Here is a 22,036-nt window from a genome sequence, read left to right on the forward strand (position 1 = left end):
GAAGCTTCATAGGAGTGATGGAAAGGAAAAAAGGATGGATTGAAGAGGGGGGAAAAAATAAGGAAATAGGAAGAATGGGATGAAGGAAATAAAACAAAAAGAGAGGAATTAAGGAGATAATGACAGAATAGAGAAGGGGTCGACAACCCAAAATGTTTTAGAGCCATATTGGACCAAAAACACAAAAAACAAATATGTTTTTTCATTATGCACTTCGAGAAAAAAGTGGAAATGTCGAGAAAAAAGTCAAAATGTAGAGATTAATGTTGAAGTACAATGTTGAGAAAAGTTGAAATGTCGAGGAAAAAGTCGAAATTTCGAAAAAAAAGTAAAAATTTCGAGAAAAGTCAAAATTTTGAGAATAAAGTCAAAATGTTGAGATTAATGTTGAAGTACAATGTTGAGAAAAAAGTCGAAATTTCGAGAAAAAAGTCAAAATGACGAGAAAAAAGTCAAAATGTCGAGAAAAAAGTCAAAATGTCGAGAAAAAAGTCAAAATGTCGAGAAAAAAGTCAAAATGTCACGATTAATGTTGAAGTACAATCTCGAGAATAAAAGTCGAAATGTCGAGACAAAAGTCAAATTTCGAGAAAAAGTCGAAATGTCGAGATTAAAAAGGAAAGGAAAAAGGAAGAAAAAAAGAGAAAAAAGAAAAAGAAAAAAGAAAAAAAGGTCAAACATTTTTGAAAAAGCTCCAGGAGCCACTAGGCCGTCGCTAAAGAGCAGCGGGTTGCCGACCCCCGGAATAGAGGAAGAAAAGACAGAAGGAAGAGAGGAAAACCGGAAGAATGAAAGAAGGTGGAGGATTTAAGAAAGGAGATTGGAAGGAGAAGGAATGAGGAAAGGACCAGGAAGGTAGTGATGTGTAAGGAAGTAGGGAACATGATCGTGGTGCGTTACGGTACCTGAGCAGCCAGCGGGTGGGGGGGCGGCTTGTCGGGGGTGAGGAGGGCGCTGGACAGCTCCGACTGGTAGGACAGGGGGGGCGGGCCGGGGGACGAGAAGTCCCCCCCAACCCCGGGAGTCCCGGGACCGCTGAAGTCCGAGAAGGCTGCCGATGGAGCGGGGAAGGACGGAACTGAGGGAAGAAACTCCGATCAATACGTCTGATCGGCTCAGGGTTTCTTACAGTTTCACAGAAAAACCTGAAAAGAATTCATCAGTGTCTGCTCTTTCCCCTGTGTTTGACAGGCTTCAGCAGGATTATCAATCCTCCAGAGGATCTTCAAACATCCAGACGCTTTTATTTAAAAGGTCTGAAAGAGATCCGAGTCTGACAGGAAGTTCCTCTGGTCCTCACTGTGGATTCACCCCGAAAGCGTAAAAAAAACACCCGTGGAGGCTCAGGACGCATGCATCGCACAGTGGGCGGGGCTTTCAAGCTGGGCTGCAGAACTACAGCAACAACGTGTATATAACCTACATATATCTATAAATAGCGTGCACATCTTGGGTTTCCTGGGATCTTGGAGCTGAAACTCCCTGCTGGGAAGAACGACAGCTGGGTTGAATATAAGATCTCCCTCCTCACTCACCAGAGTGTCCATGGAAATGCTCTCCCCACCTCAAAGAACTACTCTTCCTACAACCCACTACACCTCTCTCCGCTCTCCTCACACTAACCACCTTCATGTTCCCAGGACTCTGCACCCATGGGTGACGGGGCCTTTACCGTCGCTGCCCCACGTCTTTGGAATGCCCCCCCTGACAACCTAAGGACACCACAAACCACAGAGGACTAAAAACCTTTTTTAGCAAAGCATTTTCTCCCTAAACAATGCTGTTGTTTTTTTTCCCTAGTTGCTGTTTTTAATTAATTGTTTTATTCTCTTTTCTGCCATGTCTTGACTTTTTATCCCTTATATCTCTTATCTTGATTTTATTATTTCTGTTTAATTATCAAACTGTAGCACTTTGAGATTTTCAGTAATGTAAAGTGCATTATAAATAAAATGTATTATTAGGGGCCGAGCACTGACAGTGTGAAGGCCCTATTGTATCTGTGGGATGTTGTTGTTTTTCTCGTTTTTCTTCAGAGGAAATGAGGGCCTTTTTTTCCCCCTAAACGTGTCCCAAAAGTCACCAAATTTTGCACCAAGCCAGGCCTGGCGAAAAATGTGATATTTAATGGTTTGCATTAATGGGCGTGGCCTAATGGCTCAACAGCGCCCCCTAGAAAACTTTGTGCCTCAAGCCCCACAATACGGTTTGACGTACATGCACGAAAATCGGTACACACCTGTATCATGTCGCAACTTAAAGAAAAGTCTCATGTCGCCATGGCCCAAACCGAACAGGAAGTCGGCCATTTTGAATTAATCGTGTAATTCTGGCGCAATTTATGCCACTTTTTCAGCCGTTAATACGACCCTAAACCGTAACGTGCACCCAGGTGTGTTATACATCAAAATGTGCGTCTCCATCCTGCGACTACGCGCATTTCTTTTCTCAGTCAAAAGCGTTACCGTGGCGACGCTAGACACCAAAAAGCGCGCCCACCCTTCATCTGATTGGTCCATATTTGATAGTTTCTACTTTCTGCCATAACTTTTGAATGGTTTGATATAAAGAGTCATGAGTGGCGTCATCGGACTCGGTTTTGAGTCCTTGATCTATCTTGATCTATGGGTGAAAATTGCACGCGCAAGGGCCCGCTCATCGCTGCTTGCAGCTTTAATTATTATTATTATTATTATTATTATTATTATTAGCGGCTTCTCCAGGACCACTGCTGATGTCTGATCCCTGAGCTGTGTCTGCAGGAGGAAGTCATGTGACGTACCTGCTCCAGGGTAGTCGGGGGTGTTGCTGCGCCCTGCAGGCATGGAGGAGTAGGGCATGGGGGAGGAGGCGGCGGGCCCGGCGCCGGCGTTGGAGGAGGAGGTGGGGGCGGGCCCGAGTGACGCAATCATCTCCATGACGCTGGGCAGGACCATGTGACTCGGGCTCAGGGTCCTGCAGCGCTTTAGAACGGGTCCGTCCGACTCCTCCTTCACGTGGATGTCGGGCTTCACTGGGACCGGTTTCCAGCTGCACACCGGGTCGATGGTGATCTCCTCGTACTCCGAGCTGGGGAGGACAGAGGGCCGGGGATTACAACGGCTGCTTTAGGCTTTCATTCAGACCGCTGCCACACAAGACTGAACAACATCTAACTTCAGATTTCACCCCGACCCGTCCCTGCGGAAGAGTATTAGGTCCAGGCAGGAGAAAAATAAAAATAACATTTTAGAGGAGAAAGATTTTTTCTTCATTATGCACTTCGTGAAAAAAGTCAAAATGTCGAGATTAATGTTGAAGCATAATTTCGAGAATTGTATTTCAACTTCATTCTTGAAATTTCGACTTTATTCACGAAATTTCGACTTTATTCTTGAAATTGTAATTCAACATTAATCTCGACATTTCCATGGCACAATGAAAAAAAAATGTTCCCCTCTCAAATATTTGTTCTCCTGCATGGCCCTAATACTCCTCCGTACCCCCCTCCCCTTCACATTTAATGAAAATATTTTTAAAAAATTAATAAAAAAGAAAAAAAAAGAAAAAATATATATTAATAAAATAAATATATATGATATTTAAAAAAAATATTAAATATTATATTATTATTATATAAATATTATATTATATAATATTAAAAAATAAAAAAAACTTCACATTTCAGGAAGTAACATTAGAATCACGAGTCTGGGGTTGTATTTGTTGTCAGGATTTGCACAAACAGCAGAAGAAGTGAGGTTTCCTACTTCTGGACATAGATGAGGATCCCCAGCATGTACTGGTCCACCTCCAGTCCCTCCAGCAGCGCCGTCTTACTGCAGACAGACAGACAGACACACGACGGTTACGCAGGACATTTGCAACGACCCAACAAACACCGAGGTCCGGTTCATTCTTTCAGTTTCAACACCATCCAGTCTTGGATGGTGTTGAGTGAAGGTCCGTTTGAATAAAAGTCTTAATAAATGATGAACGTTAAGTGTTGACATGTTGTCTGTTTAACAGGAATTCTCTTTTACTCCAGGATGAAACGGGTTCAGGTCAGGTTTGTGGAAACACATACGTACTTGCACACGGGGCATCTCCACGTCCCTCTCTCACAGTTGAGCTGCAGGTACGACTCCAGATCAAAGCACTGTGGACACAGAGACGGAGGACAGGTCTGATGAGAGACTGACGTAGTTAAAAACAACCAAATCATTTAGATTAAATACTGCAAACCATAGAAGCAGAAACCCAGTTGCTGCTGCTGGAGCTTTAATTCTCCCCCCTCAACTGTAGAGACAATTGAGGATACTTTGAACTCTGATGTACCGCGGCGTAAAGTACGAGTCCAAGAAGAGCACTTTTAAAAGACAAACAACAGCCACTTCCACGTGGGTCGGTGAGCATACGACTGAGGAAAGAAAAGAAATGAGGAAAGCCCGTCCCAGCTGTTGATCAGCTGGAGCTGGAAATCACCAGAGACGCAGAGTCCAGAACCTGCTACTGTTGATTCATCCATCCTCCTCCCAGAGACCTGGCACTCTCACACTGATCACAGCTCAAACATGGAGAAGTCGCTAATCTTGGACCTGGGACTGGACTCTAATGCCACTTTTCCACTAGAACCTACTCAGCCCAACTCGCGTCGCCTCGGTTTGGTTCTTTTCCACTAGGGGTCTAAACTGCCGAGTAGATACTTTTCTGTATCTATTCTGCCGAGGTTCTAAGCTGCTGAGTCGGCTGTATCTGACATCATCACACTACAGGCCACCGATTGGTCGGGGGGTTGGAGTCAGACGTCTGAGTCAGGAGGAGGAAATCAGAGAAAGAGACTCTGACGGATTCTTGTTCATTTTATTCAACCAGCAATGGCAGCAGAAGTCTGTTTCATGATCCAACTAACAAACTAAATAGAATTAAAAATCCTCGCTACTTGAAGCTTCTCTCACGCTTATCTTTTAACTTGATATGGAACACAAGCCACAGATCCAGCAGCACATTTATCATCTCCTCCAGGTTCTACATCTTTAGTGTTGTTGTCTTCTTCGTTTAGACACACAATCAAATACGTCACAGCAGCTTCTCCAACCTCCTACTTCTGCTCCAGGTGCTGATTGTTATGGAAAAGAAACTTGGCTGAGTTAAGATGAGTAAAGCCGAGTAGGTACTAGTGGAAAAGCACCATAAGACTCCACCTGCACCCGTCGATGCTCTAGCTTGGACTCATTACGAGCTGTAGGTGGGGTTGTCCCGTGAGCGGCTCGCCATGTGTTCAGGTCCGTACACTGTTCCACGCTCCGTCGGCAGCATCGATGGCTTTAGCCACATCCAACCCATCACAGATTTGTCTAGTTAAATCAACAACAAAGATCTAACTTTCTGCAGGAACTATGTCAATAAACAGAAGTGAGCAACATTACAGGCTCTCCTCAGAGCACCTGGGTATAGCAGGAGAAACGAGCATGGCAGCTCTGTGTGGTTTTCATTTACAGTAATCCCTGGTTTTTCAAAAAGAACCCGTGATAGGTGAAATCTGTGAAGTAGCAACCTTTTTTTTTTTTTTTTTTTACAATTATTACACAAGGCTACAAGGCTTCAAATTGCGGAGATCAGCCCCCCCGTGACCCGAGTTATTGGATTTGAACGGGAGAAAATGAAAAATGATTATGAAAAAAAAATACAAGTGCAGTAGTACAAACTGTGACTTGCTGCTCTCCTGATGCCGCTGCATCCTGACTCGCTCTGTAGCATCTTTTTCTCCTAAAGCCGCGGTGCAGGGGGGTTTTTTCCAGAGAAGAACATAGTTATGGGTCGTTGTTGTCGCTCTTTTTTCATTTGGGCAAAAAGATTCTTCTAAACCGACATGCCACCATGGATTATATCTGAGACTAGGGCTGAAACGATTCCTCGAATAATTCGAGTAATTCGATTACAAAAAATGATCGAGGAATTTTCTCTGCCTCGAGGAATCGTTTAATTTATTTATTTATTTATTTTTTTTCGTTTAATTTCACCAGCTCAAAGCCTCGTATTATGCCCGGACCACATTTAATGCGACAACGCGCTAACGCTTCGCCGTACATCCATGCGCTGCGCACGTTAAAGGGGGAAGAAAGAGGTTTGGTTTTAGTAACATGCCGTGCTCAGGCAGTCTGCAATGGCCCAGACGGGAGACTAATGTAGTTCAGTGCTTAACTTTTATTTTTAATCCACGCTATATTCTTCTGGTCCGTTCTCCTATGTTCCCCCTCTAAAGCCAAAATTATTGTTCCGCGTTAAATCGACGCAGAGCCTACGGTGCTCTCCGGCGAGGGCGGAGAGCGGCGGTCCGGCTGGTGTTGCCACGGCTACGCCGTAGCCCACGGCGTAGGGTACGCGGCGATGCGCACCATTCTGCGTTGTTGTAACGCGGAACCATAAATCAGCATTTACCCGGTATATAAACCTCTGTTCCCGCTACAGTTTTAACTAAAAGAAAAGGCAGAAAATGTCAGAAAAATAAAAACGTAATAAAGCTAACTGGGTAGTTTTCATTTCATTTTATCTCTGTAGTCATTCATGGATAAAACAAGCAGCACTGGTGTCTAATGTGCTCCAATACAGCAGGGCTCAGAAGTTTATTTTAAACACTGCCAAAACTCAAAATCTTATACTTTAACTTAAAACTTAACTAGAACTTAAAATTTGCTTGACAAAAATGAAAGTTCAATTGAAACACGTGGGAAAACACCTAACATTTTAAGTTATGTCTGATATCAGGTGTAATGGCATTTTTAGGTTAGAAATAAGAACATTTCTTGGTAAGATCCTTAGTTTTTTGAGTGAAGGCAGTGAATTTGGTCAACTGGTGTAAGTTCAGGGTTTTTAAATGCACAGCCATGAACCTACTGGATTATATAATTTAGTCTTGATGTCAATTAACATCTAACATCTTATGTATATTTATAATTGCTCTTTAACTAAACAAATATATGTTTTATCCGATTACTCGATTAATCGATGGAATTTTCAGTAGAATACTCGACTACTAAAATATTCGATAGCTGCAGCCCTATCTGAGACTGTAATAAACGATTCATACGAGTCCCGTTCTTGAGCTGCTGCTGAAGCTCATTGGCCGTTTCTCAGCTTGTTGCTAAGCAACCAACGTTATTGACACAGGAAGTGAAGAAGCGGGGAGACTGTTTAGCCAATCAGAATGCAGAACACGATGCACAATGAAAATCCGTGAAGCAGCGAGACGTGAAAGGTGAACCGTGTTATAGCGAGGGATTACTGTATTGTACATGACTTTCTAGCCGGATATCTCCTCCATCACAAGAGCTGGTTCTCCAGAACCTTCCGTACAACACCAGGACGACTGGAACCACCTATTCCAGCCCAAAGACGAGCTCCGACTCCTGAAAACAACCAGGACACCTGTGGAAACCCACGGCTCCCGACTGTGACTGCGTTTCCATCAGTCAATAACCCTTTTAAAACCCGAATATTGGCAAAAACCCGAATTTGCACGGCCATGTAAACACCAATAACCCCTTTGATAACTCATAACTCACTTTGAATTTGCTCATATTCGGGTTTTTAAAAACCTGAATATGAGCCCTGGGTTACTGCTTTTAAAACCTGAATATTCTGTCATGTAAACGCCAAACGGAATATCCCCATCAAACGGAACAGGAATTTGTTTTCTGCACATGCTCTGTTCACAAGGAATTCTGGTCTTTTGAGTCCAGGAAGTTCTTATAAACACGGAGAAACCAAGACCAGGAGGAGACTAATCACTTCATAAATGTAATGAAGGATATGAACATTTCTGCATTTGTAGACGGTAGAAAGTACCGGGATAGAAGATTTACAAGAAGGTGAGAGGAAAGTTGCGCGAAGCAGCATTTGTTTTGAATTTGGATACAGGAAGAAGAAGAGGAAATGACGGGAATTGCGTCATGATGTTCTCTGCGCGTCGCTGGTTTGATCCAGATATCCCAAATGATTAATTACCATGTAAACGGAATATTCTGAATGTTTCAGTAACCGGAATATTAGCAATAACCCGAATTTTGACTGCATGGAAATGTGGTCTGTGATGTCTGGCATGGAAGCTCTGAGAGAGACGGCTGCCTGACCAAAGTCCGTCTCACCAGACTCAACTAGCCGACTGCTCCCTGGTCAGACGGGGAGTGAACCGTCGTGTGAGAGCGTGCGGCCGGCCGGCGCTCCTACCTGGATGTGTCTGCAGTCGTGGCCTCTGGCGGGCAGCTGTATGCGGCGGAAAGTGATCGGACATTTTAGCGAGACTCTGATGGCCGTCTGCTCCACGCCGTCCTCTCCGTTTAACCCGGGGGTCCCGGGGATGGAGCCGCTGCTGAAGTTTCTCTTAACTGAGGAAGAAAAAGGACAAGTCTGAGTCCGAGTCTGAGTCCAGTACCTGGACTGAACTGTAGCAACGAGATAGAACACAACCGCATGACACACTGATGATTTCTAGAAAAAGAGGGAGAACTCACTCTTGGTGACGCAGTGCTCGGCCGGCAGCAGCCTCTTCTTCATCAGACCCTGCAGCACTGAACGGACCGATGGACGATGGACCAGCTGGAGGACGAACAGGTGAGACTGAAGAGACAAGACGTGAGTGTTAGATCAAACCAGAGGACAGAGCCCCGAGTTTCTGGGAGACTTTGTGCAGACGTGCTGTCAAAACCTGGATCAGAAAAAACTAACAGAAACAGAATCTGTCTGTTTTTTCTCTTACAGATCTCCAAGGCTTGTGTGCTCGTTGTGCGTTTCCATGTGTTTTTTGCGTTTTAGACTAGCAGCGAATGTCACCCCTCACCCCCACCCCTTCACATTTAATAAAAATGAATAAATAAATAAATATGTAAATAAAATAAATATATATGATATATTAATATATATATATTTATTATATATTAAAAATGCATATATATATGCCTTAGGTATTTACCAACATGGTATTAACCATTGATATATATGCAGACAAAGTAAAAATAAATAAATAGATAAATTAAAAAAAAACCTGGATCAGAGATACTTTTTCACCACTAACAGACTTGAAGATTACGCTCTGATGACCTGATGGTTTCTTCGCCGGTGATAAAAAAAAATTAAGTATGTTGTACAAGCTGCATCCAGTCGTGGTCAGCCCACCTTCCCTTGTGACTAAGAACATATTTCTTTGGAAAAATACTTGAGAAGTACTAGCTTTCACTTTTAAAAGAAACTCTGAAGCTTCTGCTCTCGTGAGAATACGCCCATTTACAGAAGCTCTGCCTTCTTATACGTCATACACAGAAGATGCTAGAAAAAAAAACTCTATATGCACTTCCTGGAGAATATGACCATATAAGGAAAGTGCATCCCTTATGACATCACAGGGAGGTGATTTCCGAAAAAGATCTCCAGAATGAGGCATTCCCACCAAAATGGAAATCTCTGAAAACGGAGTATTTTGTACATAAAAATACTACAAAAAAACATACATTTACCTTGTTTTTAAGCCTCTGGTCACCTCTAAGATAATTCATCAGAAAACTATTTCATAAATCAAAAAATGTTGAAATGCAGATTATGGATACTTTAAAGACTTTCAGGCGTTCCTCCACATCTTGAACTGACTTGTCATCTGTGTCTGTGTTCGCTTTCGTGTCGGTTCCTTTCTTGTGTCTCTGACCAGCTTTGATGTTTTAATTTGTTCATTTAATGTGCTGGTGTGTTTGTGCATGTTGGTGTGTGTTGGGTCTTACTGGAAAAGAACCTTTTGTTGGTGTACGTGGTGTACCAGTATATACAGTATAACATATCTACTCTTATATAGTTATTAAAGTATATTGTTATACTATTGCTGTCTATTGTTCTCTATTATATTGTAGTATTATTGTAAAGTAATGATAATGTAATACTATACATTATAATTACTTCTATTATTACATACATACATATTAGCACAACTAAATGCTGGGCGTTTGTTTTGTTTTTCTTTTCTTTTTGTTTGCTCTGATTGGTTTTGTTTTTGACTATATTTATATATACATATAATTGAGTATTATATCACTATATTCAATAGTTATTAAAGTAGGGGTGTTTGGTTATGTGTGTTTTATAAGTAAGCTTATTGAAACTCTTATTATATGTAAGAATGTATGTAGATTCAGGGGTAGGACTGGATAAGTGTTTACTTCAATCCTACTCCGTTTTGAACATGTTGGTGGATCCGTGAGGTCTGCCCAAGTGTGTGTGTGTGTGTGTGCGCGCATAGGTGTGTGTGTGCGTGCGTGCGTATAAACACTCACGCAGCAGCAGGCCGTGACGGTGATCTGGATGGTGTTCCTCCCCGGCTGACAGACGTGCTTCAGGTACAAAGGCTTGTGGGAAGTCTTGTTGTCGCCTCGCTCGATGGTGAGAGGAGTGGCGTTCACGCTCACCTGGACGGAGGAACAGGGAGGTCACATACAGAAAACAACCAGGACAAACCTGCAGGTTTACATCATTCTGGAGCGGGAGGACTTCCATCCTCAACTTGGACCTGACCGACTACAGTGATGTCCATCTGTCAAGAAGTCCAGATATCCGGACACTGAGCAGTGGTAAATAATGGCGCTTTTCCACTAGAACCTACTCAGCCCAACTCCACTAGATACTTTTCTGTTTCTATTCTGCCGAGGTTCTAAGCTGCTGAGTCGGCTGTATCTGACATCATCACACTACAGACCACCGATTGGTCGGGGGGTTGGAGTCAGACGTCTGAGTCAGTAGGAGGAAATCAGACTTTTTGGGGGTTGTGAAACCACCAGCAGGAGACAAACAAATACGATTGTGATTTGAAAAAGAAAACACTGATTCTTATATTGTCTTTTACTTTCTAGACGGTATGATCCAAAGACGTTTCATGTTTACATTATCTCTATATTCATCCGTTTTTGTATTTGAGACCTGCAACACCTTCTAAGACAGGTCTTTCTTCTAGTCGTGGACTTTGATCTGTAACTGGACCGTTAGTTGGAGGGTGTTTTAGGAACGGCTGGAACAGTGAGACTCTGGGGTTAGGGAGGAGGATGTGAAGCAGACCTGGACGGAGGCGGGCCAGTTGGTGTTCATCTGTCGATCTTCGTGGTGGTAACACTTGAACTGGAGTTCCAGGTCCGGCCTGAAACACATGGAGACGGGAGAAACACGCTGCTGTTAAACTGAAACTCAACGGCAGCTCAGAGCTTCCAATCACCATTCAAGGTAAGGTTTGTAAACAGTCCTAAATGAGAGACGTTTAAAACATTTAAGAAAATAGTTTACACCAGGATCATTTCTTTAATCATTACTCTTTAATTTCTCATGTCTGCATATACGTTCAAAGGCAGGGTAAGTTCCTCCCTCAGGTGGTTGTTACGACCACTTCTGCTATTATTTTATTGCTACTACTTATTACTTATTACTACTGCTACTGCTATTACTACTGCTACTACTATTACTACTGCTACTACTGCTACTACTACCACTACTATTACTACTGCTACTACTACTATTACTACTATTACTACTGCTACTACTGCTATTACTACTGCTACTACTATTACTACTGCTACTACTATTACTACTGCTACTACTATTACTACTGCTACTACTGCTACTACTATTACTACTGCTACTACTGCTACTACTACCACTACTGCTACTACTACCACTACTATTACTACTGCTACTACTACTATTACTACTATTACTACTGCTACTACTGCTACTACTGCTACTACTACTATTACTACTGCTACTACTGCTACTACTATTACTACTGCTACTACAGCTGCTACTACTGCTACTATTACTACTACTGCTATTACTACTGCTACTATTACTACTGCTACTACTACTGCTACTACTACTGCTACTACTGCTACTACTACTATTACTACTGCTACTACTGCTACTACTACTACTGCTACTATTACTACTACTGCTACTACTAGGCTATTACTACTGCTACTATTACTACTGCTACTGCTACTGCTACTACTACTACTACTACTACTACTGCTACTACTACTGCTACTACTGCTACTATTACTACTACTACTGCTACTATTACTACTGCTACTACTACTACTGCTACTACTACTACTGCTACTGCTACTACTACTGCTACTACTGCTACTACTGCTACTATTACTACTGCTACTACTACTACTAGGCTACTACTACTACTGCTACTACTACTGCTACTACTGCTACTGCTACTACTGCTACTGCTACTACTGCTACTACTACTGCTACTACAGCTGCTACTACTACAGCTGCTACTACTACTACTGCCGCTATTACTTCTACTACTGACACTGTTGCTACTACTAACGCTACTGCTATTACTAATACTACTACTGCTACTGCTACTACTACTACTGCTACTACTACTGCTACTACTACTGCTACTACTACTACAGCTGCTACTACTACAGCTGCTACTACTACTACTACTGCCGCTATTACTTCTACTACTGACACTACTGCTACTACTACTACTGCTGCTAACGCTATTGCTACAACTGCTACTACTACTACTGCTACTGCTACTACTACTATTACTCCTGCTATTACTGCTACTACTACTACCACCACCTCCACTACCACTACTGCTACTACTAGCTGGAAATTGTACTTGTATTTGTTAAGGATGAACCAGACTAGTAAATTGTTGTTTTCCTAATTTGTGAGGCGATTTCCTTAATTTTTTCCCATGAATCCATGCAATGAGACCGTTGGATTTGCTGGCCCCACCTCTTAAAACACAGCTGTGCCTCCAACTAACTCAGGTGATGTCAGTTAGCTTATCAGAAGCTATCAATACCAAGATGTATGTAAACTTGTGGTTGTTGTGTTTTCACGAGCTTCACCTCATGATGAGCGTCTTGTAGACGGACTCCCTCAGCTGGAAGACGTGGTTGCTGACGGCCAGGTTGTGCTCTAGTCTGAAGGGCTCCAGGACTACGCCGTCTCGCACCGGGAATGTCAGGCGCAGGTCGTCGCTGGGGTTACCTGTGGACCGAAGTGGAGCTAGTCACACACCTGTACAACAATTCACTGGGGACATTTAGTTCAGTTTCATAGCTAACAGGGGTGTAACAATATATCGTGCCACGAAATTTCCCGATACAAAAACGTCACGCTACGTGTCGTGGAGGTGACAAACTGTAGCATGATATTGGGTTATTAATATTAATCTATTGTGTTTACTAGTAACATCCTATTGGTGCAGCGGGATCACGTGACGACCTCGACCCGCGGACCAAAATCTGACTCCGCTCAGAAGAAACTAGTACCGCTTTGGTCCCAATCACGGGACTCTTGAGCTCTGAACTTTTACTTCTAAGGTGAGCATGAATCAATGTTTATGATGTAAAGATTGTGTCGTCCCCAAAGGTGGGAGAATGAAACGATAACGGGTTCATCTTACGGCCTCAGGCTGGAGCAGGTGAAGCTCTGAGAGAAGATAAATAACAGTCATGTTGACTTTGGAGTTTGGGACTTTTCATAGTTTACTAATTTACTTTTATTTATTTATTTAGTTTTAGTTGTTAAATTTCTGGAAAAGAAAAAAGTCAAATCATACATGAGAGAAACTATTCAGTTTGTGGCAAAATATTTGTACTTGTATGAAACTGAAGATGCAAAATGCAAACCTGACATTTACTTTTAGTTCAGTTTGTGGAAAATGGTTGGCCTGGCTTTCTCTTTAAAACTTAAACAGTTATAAAGCATTACAAACTGTAACAATAGGGCAAATGCACAGCATTGTTTTGTATCTTATGTTCCTCATTCAAGGTTGTTAAAAAAATACTGCTATAATATCGTATCGTTATCGTGACCTCAATATTGTGTACCGTATCGTGGGATTAGTGTATCGTTACACCCCTAATCGCTAATAACTTGGGGGTATCAAAAGTTAAACGTTTGTTTTAGCTGCTGCCTCTTCTTGTAAAAGACATTTTAAATTTCAATGTGTTTGTTTCCGGTGAAATAAGGGTGTGATGATAACTGATGGTGTACCTGTAGGGGGCGGGGCCAGGGTGGCCATGTTGGGCTTGATGTCGGGCATGAACGACGACGTTATGGGCTTCACGTCGCTGTTGCCAGGAGACATGTAGGGCGGGGCCATGGAGCTGCTGGGAGTGATGGGAGGGGTGGGGTTTCCGGGAACCGGAGAGGATGGGTAACCGGGCAACCCTCGCCCGGGCTAGCAGAGAAAAAAGGGAGAGATGGATTTACTTCAGTGATAATACTGAGTCAACCCTGCAGCAGTGTTTTCATCAGGCTGAATTATCCTCACAAGACGGATGGAAATATCCCTGAAAAACATGTATAACACTGTTCTAAATTATACTCTAGTCTTATTATTGCAAAAAAAGTTACTTCTCTTGCATTGGAAGAAAAATTATGTTCCCACCACAAAGATGTGGCTCAGTGACCTCACTAACACACTCCACTTAGAAAGAATAAGATATACTCTTCTGGATAAACTCACTTACTCTCATTCATTATCTCACACCTCCTACCAGAAATGGACATTTCCCCTTCACATTAAAGTAGTGAACAGACGGAGGAGTAAGACTGGCCAGGGTCTTCTTTATTCATTTATTTATCTATTGTTATTCTTAGCTATTTTTCTTTCTTTGTATTTTGCATTCCACATTTTATACCAGTTTCTTCATTTATTATTGTTCTAAGAAAACAGAGAAGTGCACTATGACCTGTACTATATGCGCACTGATGTGTGTATACTGTAAATTAGTAACTATTTTAATGTGCTCTAATAAAACACACTTGAAAGTGAAACAGTTCAGCAACTGGACTCAGTTTGCGGTTTGACAGCACCTTTCTGAAAGATGCAGCATTTTCAAGGAGCAGACGCTGCTCTACAACCTGAATTTCCAGAAGCTTGAAGCAACACAGTTTTCACAGCACACGTAAAAGCAGGTGTGTATTGATTAGTGAGTTTCAGAGCTGGTCTTACCCCCGACGGCTGGTTGAAGGAGTTGTAGACGCCAGCAGCGCCCCCCGTTGGCAAGGTGTTCAAACCTCCACCCTGACCGTTAAATTGGTCCTGCTTTAAAAGACAACAGATCGAACCTGGTCAGCCTTTAAGCATTTATCCAATATTCATCCATTTATAAGAATCATCATTTTACAAGTTAACTGCTTATTTTCACAAGTTCACTTAACCCTTGTACTGTCTTTGGGTCAAAATGACATGATTCTCCTGTCCTTCTTTCCTCCTGCTCTCTCCTTTTGAGTTTTTTTTATTTCGGTCCATTTGGATACAACATAATACAACATAAAAAAAAGGTCCAATATATTAAATGGCACCAAAAAGGTATAGGCTGAAGCCAAGGCTTATTATGCCTACCCTTTTATGAACCTCATCTCAGGAGGTTTTATACAAAACAAAACTAGTAATTTGGATTCAAACATTGAAAAAGAATGGATATATTGGACAAGTAACAGAGGTATCTAGACAAGAAGCCTTCCTTCTCCCTTCCTTCTTTCTTTCTTTTTCCCCTCCCTTCCTTCCTTCCTTCCTTTCTCCCTCCCTTCCTTCTTTTCTTTCTCCCTCCCTTCCTTCTTTTCTTTCTCCCTCCCTTCCCTCCTTCCTTCCCTTCTCCCTTCCTTCCTTTCTCCCCTCCTTCCTTCCTTCCTTCCCTTCTCCCCTCCTTCCTTCCCTCCCTTCTCCCCTCCTTCCTTCCTTCCCTCCTTTCTCCCCTCCTTCCTTCCTTCCCTCCTTTCTCCCCTCCTTCCTTCCCTCCTTTCTCCCCTCCTTTCTCCCCTCCTTCCTTCCTTCCTTTCTCCCCTCCTTCCTTCCCTCCTTCCTTCCTTTCTCCCCTTCTCCCCTCCTTCCTTTCTCCCCTCCTTCCTTCCTTCCTTTCTCCCCTCCTTCCTTCCTTCCTTCCTTCCTTTCTCCCCTCCTTCCTTCCTTCCTTTCTCCCCTCCTTCCTTCCTTCCTTCCTTTCTCCCCTCCTTCCTCCCCTCCTTCCTTCCTTTCTCCCCTCCTTCCTTCCTTCCTTCCTTCCTCCCCTCCTTCCTTCCTCCCCTCCTTCCTTCCTTCCTCCCCTCCTTCCTTCCTTTCTCCCCTCCTTCCTTCCTTTCTTCCTCCCCTCCTTCCTTCCTTTCTTCCTCCCCTCCTTCCTTCCTTTCTCCCCTCCTTCCTTCCTTTCTCCCCTCCTTCCTTCCTTTCTCCCCTCCTTCCTTCCTTTCTCCCCTCCTTCCTTCCTTCTTTCTTTTCTTCCTCCCTTCCTCCCTCCCTCCCTTCCTCCTCCCTTGACCCGCAGACAGCACCAGGGTTAAACTGACTTTACTAGACCTAACAGAAACCTCCCCCCGAGGACTCTTCTCTCCTCTCACCTTGTAGTACTGGGAGTTGGGCGGTGCAGATGGAGCGTACTGTGGGAGGGGCATCTTATGGCTCTGATAGGAAGGGGAGGAGCCAGAGCGCTGAGGGGCGGGGCCGGGACCACCAGGACCTGCAGGGAAACAACAACATCAAGCGTTTTGTTAGTCGGCTAAAGGCAGGGGAAGTGATTCCTGGAAGACCTCACATCTGTTGACATCTGAAATAAAAGCTCTGCGTCGTCCGCTAGAGAAAACGGGGAGTGAATCTGTGAGCGTGAGCAGCGCTGCAGAGCTCGTACCAGGGTGGTATTGCATGTTTGGGGCTGAGTATGGTCCGGGCCCCGCGTGACCCCCTCCACCGGACCCCGGCATGGAGCCCCCACCTCCACCAGGACCGGACATGACGTTCACACTGGAGCCGACGGGAACGCCGTACTGCTGCGACATCCCTGGGAACGACTGAGGACACAACACTAAGAGTGAATCTGGAAAAGATGGAATGATGTTTTCAGATCCATATCTGATCTGGTTTTGACGTGTGCGTGTACCTCAGAGCTGTAGGGCCGTTTGAGGCCCTGCGGGGGCCTCAGGTGTCCCTGCTGAGGCCCTGGGCCGTAGTTTGGGTGCTGGGGAACCCTTTGTGGGACCCCTCCAGGGCCGTACATGGGGCCCATGGAAGGGGGGCCCCTGGTGGGGCCTTGGCCGGGGACCATTCCTCCAGGAGTCATGCCGGGGGGGCCGCGAGGGCTGGAGTGTGCGATGAACTGGTTGTTGTAGGCTGGCCCTCCCATCTGAAACACATCACCACCATCAACAGTTCTGCAATGCATCAATTCCATTCCAGGCTCAAAACAAAAGGTGACCGAGCTTTTGTGGTGGCTGCTCCTAACACCGTGTCATAACTGCATGCGACGCCAGCGAGCATCAAAATCAATTCCATTGCTTTATTTTCTATTGGACTGTCCTAACTGGCCGCGAGCGACGCAGCGAGACGCGGCGCACCGTTTTGAGCTGAACATTTGTCGGTCATTTGCCTGCTTCTATTTTCTTCCCGTCGCTCGCGTTGAAAGCCGGTTGAAAACGCTGTAGGAAACAGTCATTTCAATACAAGAACCTCAATAAAGTGGCAGCTGCTGGAGGGAGATGGACAGGGAGCTGGAAGGTTCAGATAAGATAATAAGATATAATAATAAGACAATATATAATAATAATATAATAATAATATTTCTTTCTGCCACTTTATTGAGCTTTTCGTAGTGAAATGAGGAGGAATCATAGAGATAACTTCTCATTTCAACTAACTGGATCAGCCGTTCCTCATCATGACCGTTTCCTACAGCGCTTTCAACCGGCTTTCAACGCGATTGACGGGAAGAAAATAGAAAAACTTTTAAATATCACAATATCAAGCTTGTTTTCTGTTTAGAAAGTACAAACGTAGGAAGATTACAAGTACTCGCCCATCTTTTACTTGTCTCTTTACTCTTTTAGGAGTTATTTTAGGAGTTTCTTTCAGGAGCGCACGGGCGGGTAGTGCGGTGAATAAAGGCTGATTTATGGTTCTGCGTAAAATCAACGGCGTAATCTACGGTGTAGGGTCACGGCGACGCGCACCGTGTTGGTGTAACGCGGAACCATAAATAAGCCTTTTAAAAAGCGAGTTTCAGCTGTCAATCAAAATAACATGGGGGCCCGTAACGCATTCAGTGTTTCAGGACAGAGAGCGTCCAATGCCACGCAGTGCGACGCGATAGTCGGACGCTCGCGTGCAGTTAGGACAGGCTGTAAGCTGTGGAATAGCTGCCACTAAACATTAGATCTGCTCAGACCCTAGAGGTTTTTAAGTCGTCTTTGAAAACGTGGCTTTTGGTGTACGGTAAATAGTGGCCTACATCTGTGAGAAGTGATTGTGCACTTTGTGTGTCTGTTCTTTGCCGTCTAATTTCTATTTTCTATGTTTTATTACTATTTTATTGATCATCCTAGTACGTTAGTGATTTTATTGTTTCTACACTTTGTACTGTATTTTCTTTTGGTACTGTTTCATTTTAAAATGTACACTGTACAGCCCTTTGGTCGACCTCGTTGTTTTTAAATGTGCTATATAAATAAAATTGACATTGACATGAACAGTCATGAGTAGAGATGGGAGTGGAGAACCGGTTCTTGTTCAGAACCGGTCCCAAGTGTTTCAATTCCTTGGAATTGTTTGCAAATTTTGCAAACGATTCGCTTTTCGATTCCAGTGAGCACGAATGACGTCAGCACACACGTTGCTAAGCATCATGCGTAAGCCAACAATCAATAGTAAACATGGCGCCCAAGCAATACAAATGCTCAAAAGTCTGGTTACATTTCAGTAAAAAGGACAACAGGGAAACATGCAATACTTGCCAAGTGGTTATAATGTCGAAGGGGAAAAAAATCCTACCAACATGCTAAAACATTGGTGCACACATCTGCCAATAACAATCAATGAATGTCATGTTTTCTATCCGCTCCGGACCGACGTCAGTAATTCTCAACCCAGCAGCAGCGTTAGCATGTCCTTGGCTAATAATACTGCAGGTAACTAGTTACACAGCAACACTGCCGATCATATTAGTGCCATTTGCTCCATTGTTGTCCTTTTTTCCCCAAATGAAAAATCGATAAGGGAATTGATAAAGAACTGAATCGTTAAGTAGAATTGAAAATGGAATTGGAATCGTAAAAATCTTATCAATCCCTAGTCATGAGCCACCTGACAGGACTGTGATCATGTGACCGTTCAGGCAGAAGCTGTAAATCACAGACACAAAAATGCAGATTATGTCGAAATAATGTTTCATCAGAACACTTGATATTAGCTTTGACTGTTATTAGGGATGAGATAAGCAAGGCAGGTTTATTTGTATAGCACAATACAACACAAGGTAATTCAAAGTAGAGGGCTGCATTGAGATCGGGTCCTGCAACGCAGATCTGGCAGGAGGTTTAAACTTTGCTGCGGGCGGCTAAAAAAAAAAAACACTGCAGGATCGGGATGTAGTCTAGTGACAAGATGGAAATCAATGAGGTAGAAAAAAAACCTCAAACAAGGTCTTTACAAAACAAAGACAAAGCAAGGCCAGTCAGATATTTGGAGAAACTGTGTTTAGTGTCTGTGGAGCATCTTGGAAGAGACGAGGGATTGGAACCTCAGTCAGTCAGCAACATTCTCTTCCTCCACAGATATGTAATGGCCAAGTGATTCATTTGTTAAATTAATTAGTTTCATTCATTAACTTGGTTTATTTTATGTTATTTATTAGTGTTATTTGAGCCACTCACAGCTACTCTCGGTCAGGTGTCCTATGAACTGTCAATCATCCATTAAGCTCCACAATGATCATGTTAACATTAAATCAGATAGATTTGTCTGGGACATTTCTTTTGCGGGACGAGAGAAGACACTAAATCGATGCATCTCTATTATTGTGCGGCATGAATTCTCAGAGTTTTGTGGGTGCAGGCGGTAATGGTCAGAGATGCAGCGGGAGCGGGATGAAGAAAACCCGCGCAGGGCTCTAATTCAAAGTGGTTGACATCAACATTACATAAGTACTTTAATGTACGTACAACCACCAGCAGGGGGGGCCCTACACCTACAGGTGGCGCTCTCCTCTTCCTTCCTCACCTGTCCGTAGTTCATCTCCTGGTTCTGTTTCTCTTGGATAGCGGCTACGGTTGCCGTGGCCGTGGCGGTTGCCGTGGCAGCAGCAGCAGCGACGGCTGCAGCAGCGGCGGCCTGAGTGAAGTCAGTGGATCCTCTGGAGCCTCCGGGGTTCGGCGGGTAACTGGACAGACAAGGGATGCATATTCACATTATTCTTTAAGTAGTAACACAATAAGTCATTTTTGTCTCTTTTTTCCAACTAAACTTGCAACCAGAATTTTAAATATTGTCTAAAGAAAGGAAACGCATTTCCTTGATGATTTTGCTCCTGGCATATTAGTTTTTTTAGCAACTGTTTACATCCACTAGTTGACTGTTAACCTTAAGCAAGAGGTTGCACTCCCAAAAGTTTCTGATTGGCTAACTGACACCATCAGAACAGATTGGAGACACACACCTGTGGGTGGATATTAAGGTACACCTTCAAACACATGGGCCTCACTGCACAGCATCATGGGAAATAAAAACATCAAAAGAAGTTTACCAAGACATAGGAAAAGAGTGGTCGACCTTCACAAGTCTTTAGGAGGTCAAATGTTCAACTGCTGAACAATCAAACAAGTAGAAAGAGCATGGCAGCTCTTGTAAACGCGCTGGAAGAGTTTCATTATATCCAGTAAAACCTCTTCTGTGTCAACATACAGTGAAAAAACAGAAACACTGGTTCAAAACCACCAGAAAGAAAAGACAGATTACAGTTTACAGGTGCGTGTGGATGCCAAGATCTTAATTTGTGGTCTGATGAGACTAAAAGGGAACTGTTAGTCATGATGCATCGACATCCCAACTGTGAAGCATGGGAGTGGCAGCATCACGGTGCGGGGTTGATCATCAGAGAGACACCCATCAAGTTAAAACTTGAGCATGGATGGGTTCCATCCTCAGAGGTCCATTCCTGCAGGTTTTTGGAAGTTTGTTCTAGATCTGTGGAGCATAGAAGCTGAATGATCCTTCTCTATGTTCAGTTCTGGTTCTGGGGACACAGAGCAGACCGGAACCAGAAGCCCTGAGAGTTCTCGATGGTTGCTATGGCAGCAACAGGTCTCCAATGTATTTTGGTCCTAAACCATTCAGTAGTATTTTAAAGTATATTCTCTGAGGAACAGGGAGCCAGTGTAAGGACCACAGAACTGGAGTGATGTGGTGAGAACCCAGGCAGCAGCTTTCTGGATCAGCTGGAGCTCTCTCATTGATTTTTTTTAGTCAGACCTGTAAAGACACTCAGGGATTAAAGCAAAAAAAAATCCCCCCCCCCCCCCCCCCACCGTACGGCGCGCGTCGCTGCGTAACCTACGCCGAGGCCTACGGCGTAGGTTACGCGTCGATTTAACGCGGAACCATAATTCAGGCTTCACAGCGCGACTCCACTGTTGGCCGGTGCGCGCGCAGCTCCTCGCCACGCCGACTCCGCGCTCATATATTTAATACATTTATAAAGCCCATATATTTGTTAAGCCCCACTTGGCCGAGCCCTAACACTGAGGCCATGGTAGATTTAGGTTACACACGGACACGCTGCACTGTTGACTTTTTTTCCCTGCCGGCTCTGCTCATTCGCAACGTTCACTCACTGCCGCAACGTGTTGCCTCCAGTCATTTCAATGAGAAGCACACGCAAACACTGCATTGCATATTCAGCGCCGCACAGAGGCTCTCAAATAAAAATTATTTTTGATTTCTGAATGAATGGATAGATACGTCGCTTATTTTTTGCATATTATGTTTTTCTTTTCTGGTCTGGCGCATCGCGTTTTCGAGTCCGTTGTTTGGGTATTTTATTTTTTTTTCCCCGTTCCGCGGATGTTTTGCTGAGACCAAAATCCGCGGAATTCCGCGGAAGATTCTGATGCCTGGTTATTAGGTGTCAGGTTACGTGCATCTAAAACCAGAGGAGAACTTTACTGTGTGTGCACAGCCAACAGCTGATTGACTGCAGTGGGTGCCGTTCGACAAGTCACCGCGGCG

The 22,036-nt window shown here is 43.8% G+C and overlaps 1 protein-coding gene across 2 annotated transcripts in view; it reads right to left on the reverse strand.

The window, feature by feature from the left end:
- Positions 1–22,036, reverse strand: part of zmiz2 (zinc finger, MIZ-type containing 2) — a 53,732-nt gene that overhangs the window by 5,687 nt on the left and 26,009 nt on the right. The window contains exons 5-19 of one of the 2 annotated variants that reach the window (XM_061729642.1): positions 20,033–20,192; positions 16,923–17,165; positions 16,674–16,833; positions 16,387–16,505; positions 15,002–15,091; positions 14,038–14,224; positions 12,885–13,026; positions 11,071–11,149; positions 10,296–10,427; positions 8,493–8,598; positions 8,209–8,366; positions 4,071–4,138; positions 3,750–3,818; positions 2,783–3,069; positions 906–1,078 (exon numbers count right to left, since the gene is read on the reverse strand). In XM_061729642.1, the coding sequence (XP_061585626.1) occupies positions 906–1,078; positions 2,783–3,069; positions 3,750–3,818; positions 4,071–4,138; positions 8,209–8,366; positions 8,493–8,598; positions 10,296–10,427; positions 11,071–11,149; positions 12,885–13,026; positions 14,038–14,224; positions 15,002–15,091; positions 16,387–16,505; positions 16,674–16,833; positions 16,923–17,165; positions 20,033–20,192 (2,173 nt within the window). Of the gene's footprint in view, positions 1–905; positions 1,079–2,782; positions 3,070–3,749; positions 3,819–4,070; positions 4,139–8,208; positions 8,367–8,492; positions 8,599–10,295; positions 10,428–11,070; positions 11,150–12,884; positions 13,027–14,037; positions 14,225–15,001; positions 15,095–16,386; positions 16,506–16,673; positions 16,834–16,922; positions 17,166–20,032; positions 20,193–22,036 lie in introns of both variants that reach the window. The other variant, XM_061729641.1, reaches the window with a different exon arrangement.

Source organism: Cololabis saira, chromosome 9 (genome assembly GCF_033807715.1).
Source record: "Cololabis saira isolate AMF1-May2022 chromosome 9, fColSai1.1, whole genome shotgun sequence".
NCBI lineage: Eukaryota > Metazoa > Chordata > Actinopteri > Beloniformes > Belonidae > Cololabis > Cololabis saira.